This window comes from Balearica regulorum, chromosome 2, assembly GCF_011004875.1.
Source record: "Balearica regulorum gibbericeps isolate bBalReg1 chromosome 2, bBalReg1.pri, whole genome shotgun sequence".
Taxonomy (NCBI): Eukaryota; Metazoa; Chordata; class Aves; order Gruiformes; family Gruidae; genus Balearica; species Balearica regulorum.
Genome location: NC_046185.1, coordinates 142,982,633 through 143,000,020, shown reverse-complemented (window position 1 = coordinate 143,000,020; position 17,388 = coordinate 142,982,633). Strand labels below are relative to the sequence as shown.

Genomic DNA, 17,388 nt, shown 5'->3' with positions numbered 1-17,388 from the left:
ACAGCACTGCCAGTCTATATTATAAAGACTCTCTTGTTATAAGATAGGAGAGATGTCTGGTTACAAAATGGGAATATCCTAAAATACATACCCGATTTCTTTGTCATTAGTCTGCAGCAACATGAGAAAGCTGTGCATGACGAGTTCAGAGGCAGACGCTACACAGGCTGCACGGAACTGCTCAGGGAGCAGCAGTGAGAAAGACACGGCTGTCTCCTGCGAATGCGAAAGGGGTCTCTGAGCAGCGTCAGATACGAACAATGTCAGACACGAATTTGGAAGGCTGACATTTTTATTTATTTTTATTGGGTGATTATCCACTTGTGAGAAATACAGGCCAAGACTTGGGTCTGGGAAAACTAATTATGTCTGGAATTTATCTTGATAAAATATAAAGGCAGATTATGTTCCTTGGGTCAAAAGCTGTTACCATAAGTATGAGATTATGAGTTCCTTGGTTCTTTACTGCTTTAAGAAAAGCGAGCGAGAGAGATTTTTTAAAGAAAAACCAAGAGCAGTGAAATAATCACTATGTGCATGCAGACAGAATTTGTTGATAAGGCTGGTAGGTACTTCTATAAAACAGTATTTTTGCTGATTTTAGGTGACATGTCCATTATCTCAGCCAAAAGGCTGTTATCACAAGTTCTGTAGTAAATACCCCCCCCTGCAGTTTGTCTTCTTGTTTCTAAAAGATCATCTGATTCTCTTAGACTATTGAGCTCAAGAAAAATGGAAAAAATAGGAGATGATCCTTTTAAAAGCAAGGTACATGCTGAAGGAAAACTCATTTTCCTGTGCTGTCAGCAGCAGCCAAAGTACCACTTCCTATCTACAGGCCAAAGGAAGAGGAGGTGAAATATTTGAGTACACACCAAGGGCTGTGTACCCATGAAACTTCCACTTCAAATCCCAGCCAAATCTTCTTTGACTGGCTTGAGATAAATAATCACTCAACAGAGAAATTAAGGCGCTCAAGACACTAATGAGCAAAGTTAAAATGTTTGGGTTTTTAAACCTTGTTTTTAATTGAGCAATTCCATATCTAAGTTTCTTGCCCAATAGTTACTCCAAATATTTTAAAATGTAGTTTAGATTTGAATCCAGAGGATGACAATCAGCCTACAGTTGAGTTTTCATGCTGGCAACCATCATCACAGACCATCTGCCTCTAGTCAGATTCTTTTATTGAGCCCTTTTTTTATTTATTCCTAGAGGATTTGCTGCACAGTATGACAAATACCTGTCCGTCAGTGGCACATTCTCAACTTCATTGGTTAGGCTTGTTGAGAAGCAGTTAGGACTCTTCACCTCCTCCCCACAACATAAAAGGGATAAAGTTTGTGTCTCCTCTTGCACCATTTAATCTTTACCAAGGGCTGCTGCTTCTCCCACTATGGGACCTGCTTTATAGTGTGAGTAGTGGCACTGGGACATCCACTCACAGCAGATGTATCACAACTGATCTGGCTTGTAAATGAAGCCCATATGCCCAGTCCAGTTTCTCAGCGGCGGGCAGCTATCTCCTCACAGCAACAGAGGAGTATGGCCCCTTCAGAAACTGTAGTCTGCAACCCTGACTGGCAGAGGTGGCACGTCTGCTATGCACCACTGTCCTTGGGGTTTCCCTTCCTATTAACTGACAGCCTGTGTGCTGCTTACCCGCTCTGATGGGTATTTAAATCCCTATTGACAATGGCATGCTGAGGGAGACATGTATCAGTTAGAGGATGAAAGGGAGGGAGGGAGAGGAAACTGGCGATGAAGCAAGTAAGTAAGTAAATAAATAAATATAAATATGCTTAGTCAGAACATTCATCTGTCATACTGGTTGCTTTTGAGATAAGAAAATAGATATTAAGGAGTTATATGCTACTATGAGAGAATATAGTTTAAGGTGATAGCCTGGCCACAGAGTAGTACTGTGGCTTTAAATAAACCCACTGTGAAGAGTCCTGCTATACATAGCAGGGGAGAGGTGATAAATGATGGCCTCGAGTCCTGTTGCCCCTCTTTTCAGAGGACTGAATCGGCACCAAGGTGACTCAAGGCCTTTTCTACTCCCAGGTCCCTCAGCCTGGTGCATCCCTTTGCAGTACTGGAAGGAATAAAAGAAGAGGGATTTCTCCCCATAGTTGTCACCTCAGCGGTTAGGCCAGTTGCATCTAGATTTTTTATTTCAAGTCAGAATAACTAATGATTAAATTTGCTTTGTGAAGGTGCAGTCCAACCTGCAGCATCATGATTACCTGGCACCCCCTCAAAGCTGGGGCTGCTGCTGGCAGGAGCCATCCCCTCCTCTCCCGCCTTTCAGCTCGTGCCTTCCCTTTCCCCTCTGCTGGCACTAGCCCCCCTGCCACCATGCCAAGACCTGGAGAAGGGAACAGATGCAACTGGAAGCGTAGTGGGTCCTTCTGGTAAGCTTCCAGCTGGGGCAGCCCACAGCTCCGCTGCTCCGCTCTGCCCCACGGGTGCCACTGCACCCTGCAGGGGTGGGAGAAATGGTCCGCAGTGGGAGGAAGTGTGGGACCATCTCCCTCAGGGGGCTTAAAACAATTGTGATTCACAGCCCAAAGCTTTCCAGGGAGGAAAAATAGGCCTCAGGAAAAAGAAATGTGCGTGCCAGTTTTAGGTTAAATTCCCTTTTCTATCACAGACTTCCTACCTGACTTTGAACAGGTCATTTTAATCTTTCTGCCTTAGATTTCCCTCTCCAAAACGAAGACAGAGCAGTACTTTCATCTTTCAGAACAAACACATTTAGAGATTTGAGGTGCTGAGGTGCCCGGGTACCCTGGGAATAGGGGCACAGAAAGACTTTTGATAGGTCTGCAAATATTTTTAAAGTGCTTCTGCCTCAAGCTTCCCTTTTTAATTGCCTTAATTGTAGACAGCATTTGTACTGCACAGCTAAGTTCTTTGTGGCTTAACATTTTGTAAGTATCCACACTTTTGGCAAATCATTGGTGTAACTGAATTCCAGATAATAGAATTCAAGGTATAAAGATGAGATATATGGCAAAGGATGGAAGGGGGTTTTCAGGCTTTAAAAATGTTTTCACTGTGTTTCAAGTTTCAGTAACTTTTAGTGGCGTCACTCAACAACAGAGTGTGCAAGCACTCCGTGATGAAAATACCAGCAGGGCCTCTATTTTACATGCAGTTACCTTTCAATCAGTTGTCCATAGCATTACTCACTCCATCCAAACCTCAGCCTGATTTGAGACCAACGCAAGCTCATCAGACCTGACATATTGTCATCTTTTTTCCAACAGAGCTAATGTATGGTTTTGTTTGTGACCAGACCCATCACTCCCAGGCTTTCAGACTAATAAACTTGCTTTAATACAGACAGAGTGATTGTTTGGACCACAACCATTTTTCCAGAAATGGATGATATACTGCATCAATACTGGCATTGTGGTCCTCTTCCTAGTATAAAAAGCTCTGCTCACAGAGAAGTATCTGAAATGTTTATCCCTAGAAAAAATATACTTGGTGTAGCCATAACAAGTGGTAGAATATCCTTCTTGCCTCAGAATTTGAGATTAGAATGTCTATATTTATAACTAAAGGAGGATACCGCTAGAAATAAATATTTACTAAGGTGGTGATATTATTACAAAAGGCAGATCTTCATTCAAGAAGAAAAAGTCAGTCTCGTATTTACAAAACTCCAATGAGAGATTAAAGACTAGTCTGTCCAGCTCTGCCAATCTGATTTTAAAGGGCTGATTACCAGAAAGCACAGGCACCAGTGCTTTTCATATATGAGGACTTTGAAAGATGCTGGGACCGGGGGTATTCAAAGTCATTGGCCTGCTTCTGAAACTACATCTCTACATTTACTCCCCAGCTTTACCACATACTCTTTTTTTGACCTTGGAAACACACTTCATTTCTCCATGTTTAAGTTCCCGCATTTAGAAATTGGGGGTTAAGAACATAGATGCAAAGCTGCTCTAAGTTTATTGATATTTGCAGCTTTCAGAGCTCTAATGGGTGCACCATACAAAGGCAAAGAGTTCTTTACATTTTACTGAAGTGATTCATTTTTCAGCTGGCCACAGTGTTGTACTGCAAATCTTCAATGAGTGCAGACTTGCCAATTTGAAGAAACAACTGATTTAACTAAATGGTTTTTCAAAGACATGTAGAAAAATTGGTGCAACCCCATCACGGAGATAAATTTATATCAGGCTGAGTGCCTCGTATTGATTAAGCTTATGTCAGCAAGGAATCAACTTGCTATTTCCATTAAAAGCACTTTTAAACTGAAATAAGAGTGTCTACAGAGGGGCTTAGTTTTAATATTGGCACTTTTTTTCCCAAATAAAACAAGCCCTTAAGCCCCATATCCCTAGTGCTGTGCATTTCAAAAGGGGGGGGAAAAACAGTAAGAGAAGTGGCATGGTAGACATGGCAAAACCAATTAGGTTTAAGATATATCCTGTCCTTGGCACTCTGAGTGCCACACTGGCACGGAATTAGGCTTGCTATGATTTGAAGCATCTTTAAGTCTGCTGCTATTTAACACATTATGTGGGAACAAAGTATTATGACGGTTTTTTAATGGCTCAAACGATGCTGACTGGCATATCCCAGAGATGTGGATTCAAGGCTGTGGTTTCGTGGCAGCCCAACTTCTACTGCAGATCAACTCCATGAAACCTCTGTGTCATGCAACCCAGAAGCCACAAATACATCACTTGTAAGAAGGAGGGAAAAGTGTCTCCCAAAGCAGTTTGGTAAACCCTTTCGCTTCCTGTGGCAGCGGGGTAGACAAAGTCTAGGATGAGCTGCTGCTAGCCCTTCTCTGCCAAAAGGAGGACCCAGACCTCCAACTCTTAATTGCCATCACATACATACTTGGAAGGATGTATGTGAAAGCCCAGTGCACCGTATTGCAGACTTTTAAGCAAATATTTAAATCAGAGTCTGCATTTTTAAAAAGTCATGATGTATTTGAAGAAGCTATACAATTGTAAAAAAATATATAAATAGAAATATAAAAACTCCATGGCTTTTCAGAAATAGTAACTTTGTCCATCTGTCTAATAAACGGCAGAGCAACAATGTCTGAAAGAATCACATCAGCAAAGTGCTTCCTGAATTTTAACAATGATTTCAACATCGATTGATAACAACACATAAGAGCCAGAAGGTAGACATCCCTTCTTTTCCCTTCCCATCCCTTTCTATTGCTTTCTATTCAGTGTTCATATTTTTATGTATAACCTTCCTCATGAATTAAAGAGCTTCCAAAATTGAACAGTAAACAAGAAGTCCTCGTCTCCCTCACTTTCCTGGTAGAGTATGTAAGGATGGAATGTCCCTTGCTTTCCAAGGGTGTGACTGGACCTTGCTTCCAATGGTGTGACTACCATCGAGAGCTGAAGTGGGAAAAAGAGGTGTTTTCTCCTGAAAATACAGATACATAAGCATGCCAGAGTCTTCTGGATGTTACAGATTTAGACAGCCAGCTGTTGCACTAGCCATGTCTCCTGCATACGGGTTGACTCCTGCCCAGCAGACTTGGGGCTGAGGGTGTTAGTGCAGCGGTATGCTGCTGCTGTCACCGGGCTGTGGCTGCTGCGACCAGCCATCCCTGGCATGACTTGGATCGGTCCAGCGAGAGACTCTGAGGTGAGGAAGAAAACCTCGATAGCCTCTGTGTTCGGCATGTGGCCAGCCAAAGGGAACAGAACACCTGGGGCACTGAGATGACGTGGCTTGTCCTGATGGTCTTCGGTGCTGGGAACTAACCGATAGTTTTCTTAACGTCAACAATACCATATGAAATTACACAGAATTACAATAACCATCCCTACAGATGGTAAATGTGTGGCTTTCCACAGATAAGTCCAAATCCAGTAAAAATTACACAATCTTGTTAGTCACTATGGAAAAGTGATGACATGAGATGTCATGAAATCCAGAAGCAAAGAGTCCACATGCACACTGATGTGCAATAGCTTCATGTTCTGATGGGGATACTAGGGGAGGGGAGGCTTGAACACTTTGCACTTTGTTGGGCTATATGTTGTGATTGCCTACGTGGACCATACAGAGTGACCACTGTGACAACAGGGAATGAAACTGCATCATCCTTCAGGTAACATTCACTGCCATGAACCTGGAAATTTTTCTGAAGTGCTTCTTTTTCTCCTCCTTGAAGACTGTGGGGTCAGGCTAAGGATGGTTTACCTGGGGCCCATGTGAGAGATCCGACACACTCCTAGAGATGCCGCAGCGTCGAGCAGTTGCTGTGCAGCTGGGCTCGGAGAGCAGGGGAAACGCTAACTAGAAAAGTCAGCTGCAGAATTGGGGGAAGGTCTAGAAAACTAATCCTGTCTATCCTTATGACAATTCCTTTCACACAACCAACCCAAAGTTTCTGAAAAGAATTTTCTTCAAAATACAGCTGACCCCTCCTATATGAAGAAGAATGTATTTAGGGGAGAAGAAATGCTTACAAGCAGATCCTAGTGGCGCATTCCTTTCAGTCTTGCTGGGCAGTTTGCCTCTGTTTACACTGGTTAAATATTTAAAGCTATATTTCCAAAGTAAAGCAAAAGCCCAAAAGACTTTTTTCTAAATTGAAAGTTGAGATTGTCCCTTAACGTGTACCAAGCCACATTCCATGGAGAAAGGCAGATGTAGGGTGCGAATTACTCCCTGCACTGATCTCATCCTGCTCACTCTCTCAGTAACATTCATGGAAAATACATGCACACCTAAAAGACACAGAAAAACAACTTTCTTCCACTCTATCCCCCCACCTCACACACATACCTTTCCAATTTGTGTATATTGAAATACTAATGCAGAAAATATGACCTGAATCTCACTTACATCAGTGGAAATGGGGAGTAATTTCTTTAAAAGGAATGTACTTAAAGCACGGCAAAAGCAGTGTGAGACCAGAAGTAAAAGCTCATCGCGTAATTTCTCCTTGCATCACAGCCTTGTGAAGCTGTACTGGCTTCCCTTGCATCCGTGAAATCAGCAGGTCTACTCCTGGGAGTAAGGATTGCCGGCTTAGGCCCTTAAATCAGCCTCTCTGTGTTTGAAGAACAAGAGAGAGTCTGTGTTTTCAGGCACTGTATGTAACTGTAGAAGAACTCACTCAAGAAAGGGAAATAAAAAGAGAGTAAAAATGTTCGCATTCTCTCTGAACAAAATGAGCTGTGATCTGCAATTGCCCTTTTAAGAGTTGTGACTTTTTCTTGTTCTCCGGAAAACTTTTGGCAGCGGCAGCCAGGCTGCAGCCCCTGCGCCTCTCAGCCCAGCGCAGAACATGTCAGGGAAGGTAGGCAACATACGGCTTTGATTTGCAAGGGATCCTCTACATTTCTTCTGAACAGAAAAGAAAACCAAATTAAATCTCCACATACTCAATATATCTTGCATAAACAGCATTAAGGGAAAAATGCTGTGGGTATTGGGAGGAAGGGACTCTTTGTAGTCCGCTTTGACTGCGCTCCTGCCTCTTTAGAGTCTATAAAATCACAGTAATGGGGGGGTGACTTACACGACTGCTAGTCAAAGATTGCGCTTTATTCCTAGCCCATGCTACACCATAGGAGTTTGGGTTACAATAGGTGTCACACAGCAGAGGTAAATTACCACTGACTGCAGCGGCTAAAGCTGCGTTTCCATTCTATTCCTCTTATTCCCACAACGCCCAAATACAAATAAAAGCACAATTTTTACCTAAATTGACAATCACAGACTAATACAGCCTATTAATAAAAGGCACATATAAAGGCATCTGGGATGAATTTGAGGGTAAGATCACCTGGGCCACCTGATGGTAAGAGAATTACTTGGTATCTTGTCAAGTGCCTGTTAATAACAACTGCCTCCGTGCCGAGATGACTTTGTGAGCACTTGGCTGTACAGCCTTGAGACCCTTCGCTGCAGGAAGTACTCTGGCTGCTGACTGCACCATCGCCTAGGGTTCATGTTCAGCTCCTACCGGTTTTCTTTGCCAATCGCTGCATGTGTTTGTTATTTTTGTCAGCACAGGCATACTTCCAAGAGCCTTCTAGATGTTCCAAGAAATAGTCAATATCCAAGGTAGGCTTTCAAATTTTACGGATTTTGTTCTCCTGGCAAGACTAAATCCGTGAGACGCTATGGCCCATGGCCCTCGGGCAGATGGCTGTGTCATTGGCATGTTGCAAAGTGAAAAATATCCTACCGTGCAACTGTAAAAAGTCTTGTCCAGGTAATTTCTCTCCAGAATTTTAGTCTGTAGGTGTCTGTGTCAGCTTCTAGGGTCAAACAACTTAGTTTAGGGAGTTTGTATTACCTGGATTAAGGATTTTATCACCAGAAATATATGGTAGCTTTAAGGTAGCAATGTAAGGGGGTATTTCATCTTACAATTTGAGATGCCCAACACTGTAATCACCTCTCCTTCATTTCACTGCATTTACACTCCTCGTACGGATTCTTCAGCAAGCCTTCCTGCTGTGCATCGTGAGGACCTGATGTGATGTACGGTGCCAGCACTGAAGAGAGAGATGCCAAAATGAGACCCACCTGAACTGTGGACGTGTACTGGCTCATCTGGAACCTCCTAGGTCACTCTGAGAGGTTTCAGGAATGTAATATACACATTGCTGCCCATCACAGATTACATACTTCAATGCTTCTCTCTACCGAACTATCAAAAATCCTTTCTTTCCCTACAGAACTAATGCCCTCACCCCCCAAAAAACCATCAACTGTTCTTATCAGCCAAGATTCTTGCCCAACGTGAGACAAAAATCATTCAGCTTTTAACTTGCCACACTGTATTATGATGATCATACTTTTAACCCCTTATTTGACATTTAAATAATGAAATCTTGAATCAGCTAAAAAGCTAATTAGCTGAGCATAACTTTTGCTTTCATTTGGCAGACAAACATACATTTATGTTATCATCTGTGTTTAGATTTTATTAATTTGGGTGGTCACTAGCCTTACTACAAAGATAGTTTGTGCTTATATTGCATTTTCTGTATGTAACATAGGCATGTGAGATAAAACTGAGTAATTTCTTCTAGGGAGACAAGTTTTCCTTAAATGCTGTGGAAATGAAGCATTCACTTTATCCTATTTCTGCCAGCCACTTAGAGGAAAACAAGAAAATACTGCAACTACTTTTTGCTTCGTTTCTTTCCAAAATTAAAAATTTAATATTTCATTAATTTTGGCCAAAGATTTGTGCCGTCCCTGCCCCCTGTAAATGCAGTACAAACCAGTGCCCTTGAGGACAGCAGCACAGTGAGGATGTTACCAGGATATAAGCAATATAGGACAACAAAACTCAGTACTCTTCCACCTGCCAGAGTCCTAATTTTCCCTACTAGCTACCGTAACAATTAACAAGAGCACATCGCTTTGGAGTAAAAGTTGAAATTTCTTTTAAGGTATGATTTTAATGCCCAAATTCTGGTTTCCCTTTGAATGGAAGACTGTATTTCCATGGGAAGGGGAAAGAAGAGTGCCTGTGCTTTAAGGAAGACACTATATATGCGGGTGTAAGAACACGATTACCGTTGTACTGACCCAAGCAAAGGTGGTATCCAGTCCAGTCTCCTCTCTCCAACAGTCACCTGTGGCGGATACCTACGGAATCATTACAAGAACAAGGCAGACACACACTGTGGATGTGCTGTGCAGTACTAGGGTTGTATGAAGAAGTAGTATCTTTTATTAGACCAAGACATATAGGTGGAAAAATTAGACAAACTTTTGGCCATACAAACTTTTCTTTGAGTTAGAAACAGAAGCTGCAGCTCTCAGTTAAGAACAATTGCTTAACTTTTGCTAAGATATTTATTAATTAAGCCAGCTCTGAAGGGACGAAGATGGTAGCTGTAGAATAGAGAGGATGTTAATGATGTTAATGATGCAGAGGATGTTAAGGATGGGAGGAAAAGTGGCAGTTATTACGTAAGCAAAAAGAAGAGACAATTACCTTACAGTCTGTTGATTTGGAGAGAGACAAGCGAGGGGATGGAAGCAGAGGGAAATTATGATCTACAGAGCAGCATCCCTACTGAGTCCCTGGTTTTGGGTGCTGGGGAGAGTTAGGAAACCTAGTTCCCATGGTCACTTCTGTGGGACAAGTTCTGTAGTTTCCCTTAAGGATCAGGACTCAAAGATCAGAGGGAGAACGTCCGGCTTTGTGAGAAACTCTCCCTCACCTTACCAATGTAAGACCGGAGGATGCTGATGGTTAGATGGCGGGGGGGTGTTTCTTGCTGTAGTAGCGGACGGGCATCAACACATCTTAGCTTTCGTGCTCAGGCACGGTTTAAACTGATCTGGTGTTTTGGATCACAGAGAATTATGCTTCTAATGATGAGTTTTGTGGTTTGGGGTGCTTGAAATGTAGGACAAGTGCTTCTGGGAAGATTCATTCCACACAGGATTTTCTTCTGTTATGTGAAAAATCATTGAACAGTTAAAACCAGCAAGTCCTAGGAACTTTCCTGAACTTACCAGCTCTCAGGCCTTGTTCTTCCCCTACAACACCCACTCCATTCCTGCTCCACTTTTTCTTTCTGAGCTGGTCTCACCAATACATCGCCATCTAAGCTCTAAGCAGTTGTTCTCAAGTTGCATTTAGCTTTGGTAGGTACTGCTTCAGGAACAGAAAAATAGCTTGTTAACCCAGAAATTTGTCTACTTTTCCTCCTATATCAGTTGGTCTGAAAAAAGCTATTACCTACATGTACAAGCCCCGTCCTGTATACACTGATCTTTCTCCTAGAACAATCTTCTGGCTTGTTGCACACAGCAACTTAGAACAGTGACTTTTCAGTTTTTCAGTTTGAGAGGTATTTCCTAAATATTTCAAATTCAGACCCCCATAGATAGAATTTCAGCCAACTGATGATGGACTTAGGCATCTGAAGTACCTTTCCTGGATTGTGTGATGCATCCCCAGGTCTGAAGACCACAGGGAGAAAGCCACGGAGGCTTCCTGAGACTAGTTAGAAATTCACACTCATTTTCTATGAGAAAGCGCATGTATAATACTTGTGCCTACCTAAAGATTCAGTGTTCAATTGTTTTAGGTTGAATAGGAAAACAATAGTGTCATTTAGGGGTGAATATAAATTAGGTTTTGTGCTAAAAATGAGTTAGCAATTTTAATTACTGCTGTAGATCTGAAGAGGAAAATTTGTAGCTTAAAACTGTAAATACGATATGCAATCAAACTTTTTTTCAGTAGAAGATGGAAGAAGATATCATTTGTGCATATCAGTTTTGAACTACAGTCCTCTGAGAAGAGTGTTCTTGATAGTATTCAAGGAACGTCAGTACATGAGGACATCAGCAATCAATGTATTTAAGGTTGTGCAATTTCTAAACATGATCCCCCTCCTTCAGTCATCACACAGTGTAGATCTTGCTATTAATTAGTTTGAATGTGGGACAGCACTGCTGGGAGAAAGAAAGTGGCCTAAATAGCATGGTCCAAATTTTATCTGTAGCTATCCAAGAAATACGGATGTCTTTTATTAACCCTTGCCACCTGTGACAGCTAGAAATAAATGCTGGGCTTGTCTTATTCCTAATGGATTTTTGCAGCTCATTAGTGTATAAAGTGGAAAGGGTGAGAGCATGCTGTAGAGAAAGAAGACAGCTGGCCGGAGAAGTTTCATGCCTGGTTCAGCTCTGAATGGCAGCATTAACCATCAGACAAATATGAAGACGTTCACATCCACGATGCAGGGGCTCGGTTACTGAATGTTTGGAGAACGTGGTAGGATTCTGCTCCTCTCCAGGAGCGCGGTTTATTATTCTTATTGAATTCCAGCGAGTACAGTAAATCCCCCATTCAGCCTCCATCATTCTTCCGGACTACGCATTTGGGAAGAGCCCAGAGGACCTCCATTCTGCGCGAGCAACGGGGCTTTAGACACGCAGCAAGAAATGGCCACTGCTGGCGGTCACTGTGTGCCCGTTCACCCCCTCCTCATAGTACAGCGTTTCGAACACCTGACGGGAGGAATTCCCCAGTCCCACTGCCTTCATCGTGGACGGAGCTGGAAGAGCTGCCCACTGGGCAGAGGGACGAAGGGGGACGGGAAAGCCCTGTTGTGGTCAGTTTCCTGTATCTCAGGCTGCTGCTGTAGACGTGATAGGAGGAAGACGCACATAAAATACTGGCAATAACTCGGTAGCGGGATACTTAAAGCGTCTCCGGAGGGAGGCGAGTTTTGGCAACTCGCGCATCACCGGCTGCGCGTGCGAGACGGGAACATCGCGGTCGGTGCCTTCAAACTGCCGCCGCTCCTGCCCGCGCCCGAAGTTATTGCGATAAACCCAGCTTCCAGATTTCAGTCCTGCGAAGATGCTCCCCGATTGCTCACTGCTCCCAGCAGCAGAGCCCTGACAACAGCCCTGCCCGTCCCCAACGCTGCCTTTTGCTCTCTGGCAAATATCGACACCCCCACCCCCACCCCCCCCCCCCGCCGGGCAGTGAACGGAGCCGAAATTAGCGCAGCTGCCTTTCCGCCGGGGGAGACGCCGAGTTTGATGGGCCCTGGACCCCGCCGAAGTGTGCAGTTCAATGGCCTTAACCATCGTCATCACCGGGGAATCCAAAAACACCCCCCGGGACAGCCGTGACCGGCACCCCGGCGGCTCCGCCGTGCGGCCGTCGCCGTCCAGCCGAGCCGCCGCGGCGGGCCCGACCCCCCCCCCCCCGCCCCTCCGTGCTGCCGACCGACAAGGCACGGCCCCCCGCCCCCTCGACCACCCCCCCCCCCCCGGGGCACCGCACGGAGCCGCTCCCCCCCCTCCCGCGGCGGGGCCCCCCCTTCCCCCGCGCCGCCCCCGCCCCCGCCGCCTTTGTGCGCTGCTCGGGGCAGCCCCGCGCGCCCGCCTGCGCCCGCCCCCGGGTGAGGCGTTGGGAGACGGTCCCTTGCGCAGGAAAGTTCGGCGTCGGTTTCAAGGCTCCTCCCTCCCGGTGAAAGGCAGACTGCGGGGCGCCTGGAAACCGGTCGGAGGGAGCGCGGCGCGGCGCGGCGAGGCGAGGGGCGCGGGCTCGAGGGGCCGGCACAAATGGTCAGGCGGCGGCGGCGGCGGCGGAGGCGGCGGCGGTAGTCGGAGGCGCGGCGGGCGCTGCCGCCGGTGCGGGCAGAGCTGCGCACCGCGGCCGCGCGAGTGGCGGCCGGGGCTGCCCTGTCCCTGCCCGCCGCTCCCTTCATGAGTCGCAAGTTCGGGCCGGGAGGAGCAGCGGCGGCGGCGGCGACGGGGCGGCGGGAACCCGGCTGGGCAGGCGGCACCGACTGAGCATGGCCGAGCGGCGCGGGCCGGCGGCGAGCGGCAGCGGGGAAGTTGGCAGCGGGCGGCGGGCGGGCGGCAGCCGGTGCCCGCGGCTGCCGCCGCTGCTGCTGCTGCTGCTGTGGGCGGCGGCGGTGCCGGCCGGGGGCCAGCCGCCGGCGGCGCAGTACAACGGCGAGCGGGGCATCTCCATCCCGGACCACGGCTACTGCCAGCCCATCTCCATCCCGCTCTGCACCGACATCGCCTACAACCAGACCATCATGCCCAACCTGCTGGGCCACACCAACCAGGAGGACGCGGGGCTGGAGGTGCACCAGTTCTACCCGCTGGTGAAGGTGCAGTGCTCGGCCGAGCTCAAGTTCTTCCTCTGCTCCATGTACGCCCCGGTGTGCACCGTGCTGGAGCAGGCCCTGCCGCCCTGCCGCTCCCTCTGCGAGCGGGCGCGCCAGGGCTGTGAGGCCCTCATGAACAAGTTCGGCTTCCAGTGGCCCGACACGCTGCGCTGCGAGAAGTTCCCGGTGCACGGGGCCGGCGAGCTCTGCGTGGGGCAGAACGCCTCCGAGCGCGGCACCCCCACGCCTGCCCTGCGCCCCGAGAGCTGGACCAGCAACCCCCACCGCGGGGGCACCGGCGGCGGCCTCGGGGGCTCGGGGCCCGGTGAGCCCCGCGGGCGCTTCTCCTGCCCGCGGGCACTGAAGGTGCCCTCCTACCTGAACTACCGCTTCCTGGGGGAGAAGGACTGCGGGGCGCCCTGCGAGCCCGGCCGCCTCTATGGGCTCATGTACTTTGGGCCCGAGGAGCTGCGCTTCTCCCGCACCTGGATCGGCATCTGGTCGGTGCTCTGCTGCGCCTCCACCCTCTTCACCGTCCTCACCTACCTGGTGGACATGAAGCGGTTCAGCTACCCTGAGCGGCCCATCATCTTCCTTTCGGGCTGCTACACAGCAGTGGCCGTGGCCTACATCGCCGGCTTCCTCCTGGAGGAGAGGGTGGTCTGCAACGAGCGCTTCACCGAGGACGGCTCCCGCACTGTGGCACAGGGCACGAAGCGGGAGGGCTGCACCATCCTCTTCATGATGCTCTACTTCTTCGGCATGGCCAGCTCCATCTGGTGGGTCATCCTCTCCCTCACCTGGTTCCTGGCCGCCGGCATGAAGTGGGGCCATGAGGCCATCGAGGCCAACTCCCAGTACTTCCACCTGGCCGCCTGGGCTGTGCCGGCTATCAAGACCATCACCATCCTGGCTCTGGGACAGGTGGACGGGGATGTCCTCAGCGGCGTGTGCTTTGTGGGCATCAACAACGTGGATGCCCTGCGGGGCTTTGTGCTGGCACCCTTATTCGTCTACCTGTTCATCGGCACCTCCTTCCTGCTGGCCGGCTTTGTGTCCCTCTTCAGGATCCGGACCATCATGAAGCACGATGGCACCAAGACGGAAAAGCTGGAGAAGCTCATGGTGAGGATAGGCATCTTCAGCGTCCTCTACACAGTGCCGGCCACCATCGTCATTGCGTGCTATTTTTACGAGCAAGCTTTTAGGGAACAGTGGGAGAGGAGCTGGGTCACGCAGAGCTGTAAGAGCTACGCCATCCCCTGCCCCAACAACCACAGCAGCCACCACCCACCCATGAGCCCCGACTTCACCGTCTTCATGATCAAGTATCTCATGACCTTAATTGTGGGCATCACCTCAGGCTTCTGGATCTGGTCTGGGAAAACCCTGAACTCCTGGAGGAAGTTTTACACCAGGCTCACCAACAGCAAGCAGGGTGAGACCACCGTCTGAGACCCCCGCCCGCCGGGCCAGGGGGACGGCGGGCGGATGGAGGAGGACCGGGGCTCTGCTTTGGGAAGCAGCTCCTCATCCGGCCTGGGCAAACTTTGGGGACCACGAGTCGCTTCCGCAGGCGGCGGGGAGCGGAGGACGAGCCAGGTGGGGAGCCCTGCACCTGGGACCGGCCGGCTCTGCCCTCCCCGCTCCTCCCGGGCTGTCTCCTGTAGGAACTGAGCGCACTGTCAGGTTGGGGGAGAGGGATGTAAATAGCCTCTGTAAGATTTTGTAAGTATATTTGTATTTAAATTACAAAAATCTCACTTTTTTAATTATTTTGAACACTTTTAACCCATTTGCGGATTTTGATTCCTCGCCCCCCCTCCTTTTTTTTAATTTAAAAAAAGGCGTTGGATCTTTCTTTCATAGGGCAGGATGGGAAAAACTGCCGGTAAAAGAAACCAAAACAATCCCCTTTCTTCTCCCCCACACAGTGTTGTAATGGCTTTGCTTGGAGTTTCAGTGGCATGAGCAGCAGGGCCCGGAGCGGGGCCGCTGCCACTGCCGGGGGCGCCTCCTGACGCGGGCTGGGCCGCGGGCCCCGGGCCCGGCCTGCCAGAAGTACGTGGCGGTGGGGTCGGGGAGGAGCGCCGCTTCCCGCCCCGGCCCCGTGTGGGGGAGGATGGACCCCCCGCCCGGCCCCATCCGGGGAGGACAAGACTGCCGCCCGACCGTGCCGCGGGGACGGCGCTTAACTTCGCTTCGGCCGGCCGCAGCGGAGCCGAGGCCCGCTGACCTCGGCGAGACCCGCCAGAGCCTTTTTTTGGGGGGCGGTGGGTAGAAACAAAGCCCAGCGCTGCCCGGCCTTTCTGTGCGGGGAGACCCTCTCCGCAGTGCCCGGGGGGTTGGCTGGTGGCTGCCCTCTTCCGTTTTTACAAAATTTATTTAAATGCACCATATAGTTTAAGAGGAGTTGGCCTGTTTCGTTGTAGGAGTTGAGGTTTAACACCATCTGCACCTGTAGCACGTCCGATGGCTTAGGGGGTGGCTGGGGACATAGATATACCGAACTTCCTCCGGTTGGGTTGGTTGGTTTTTTTGTTTCTGTTTTATTTTATTTTCTTTGGAGCGCCCTTGTCGGGGCGAGGGCTGTGGCGGCGGAGCGGGGCCGCTGCCGGCGCTGCCCGGGGCGCCCTGCGGGTGCTCCCGCCGCCTCCTGCCCCGGCCCCCGCCCTGCCGGGCCGCTGCTGCCGGGGCTTGGCAGGAGCAGGAAATACGGGCTCCGTAAAAGAGCTTCATCGGAATAAAACGCTGCATTCAGGTTTTTTTGGTGGGTTGTTTTTTGTTTTGTTTTGTTTTTTTTTCTTCTTTCTCCTTAATTACATCCATAAGCTGGCTCCTCATTTGGGAGACATCGGAGCTATTGCCATTCCCCTGAATTTTGATTCATTGACATTTAATTCATTGCACATTATGAGGGTGTGATGATTTTTGCCAGTAGTAAAAACAAAGGAAAGGAAAACAGAAAACCAGAATGTTTAAGCACTCTGGTGGGATGTGAGACCCTAAAGAGCCTCTGCTGTCTTTTTTTCCCCTCTTTTTATCGGTACTGTAATATTGCATACTACAAAGATAAGGTACCATGTGTGCAGTATATCTACTACCTTGTATGCTCCTGGGTGTGTGGGATTGTGCTTCTTAATACAAAAAAAAGGTTAAAAATGAAATTGTAACTTTCAACAGATGCATTTGAATATTTAGACCTCTGTATGAAAAGCAGCAGAATGCTTCTCTCCTGATTGTATTGTTTTAAACTTTTTTTATATTACAAATGCCTGTATTTAGGTTCATAAACAGTATCTATGGCTACCATACCCTGAAATGCAAAATTATTTGAATTTGGTATGCATTTATTTCTGTTCATTATCACAAGATCATCTATATTTATAGAGGAATAGAAATTTATATATATTAAATACCATATTTTTAATTTCTCTGAAATAAATTGAGGTTTTGTACAAAACTATCTTGTCCCTTTACGTATTCCTCTAACTCAAATAGTGTGTGAAAGCAGTGTACATACTACAAGATGTGTGGGATTCCTTTTTTTTTCTTTTCTTATGTTGAGTTCACAGTAACAAGCTGGAATTCAGTGTAGGAATTCATTGTGCATTTTGGTTTTTATCTCTGGGCCAGTCTAGATTAATCCTTCAAAAGAAGTAATGTAAACTTCAAGATCTCTGACAGGGTATGGTCGGTGGTGTGAAATCCAAGAAGAGATCTGCTATATGGCAGGAGAAGAAAGAAGCTCACC

At 47.9% G+C, this 17,388-nt stretch overlaps 1 protein-coding gene across 1 annotated transcript; it reads left to right on the top strand.

Moving 5' to 3' along the window:
• Positions 1 to 12,964: 12,964 nt before the first annotated feature.
• FZD1 (frizzled class receptor 1) lies at positions 12,965 to 17,097 on the top strand. Its single transcript, XM_010303525.2, has one exon. The coding sequence runs from the start codon at positions 13,311 to 13,313 to the stop codon at positions 15,087 to 15,089; it is 1,779 nt and encodes a 592-aa protein (XP_010301827.2). The 5' UTR covers positions 12,965 to 13,310; the 3' UTR covers positions 15,090 to 17,097.
• The last annotated feature ends 291 nt before the right edge of the window (positions 17,098 to 17,388 follow it).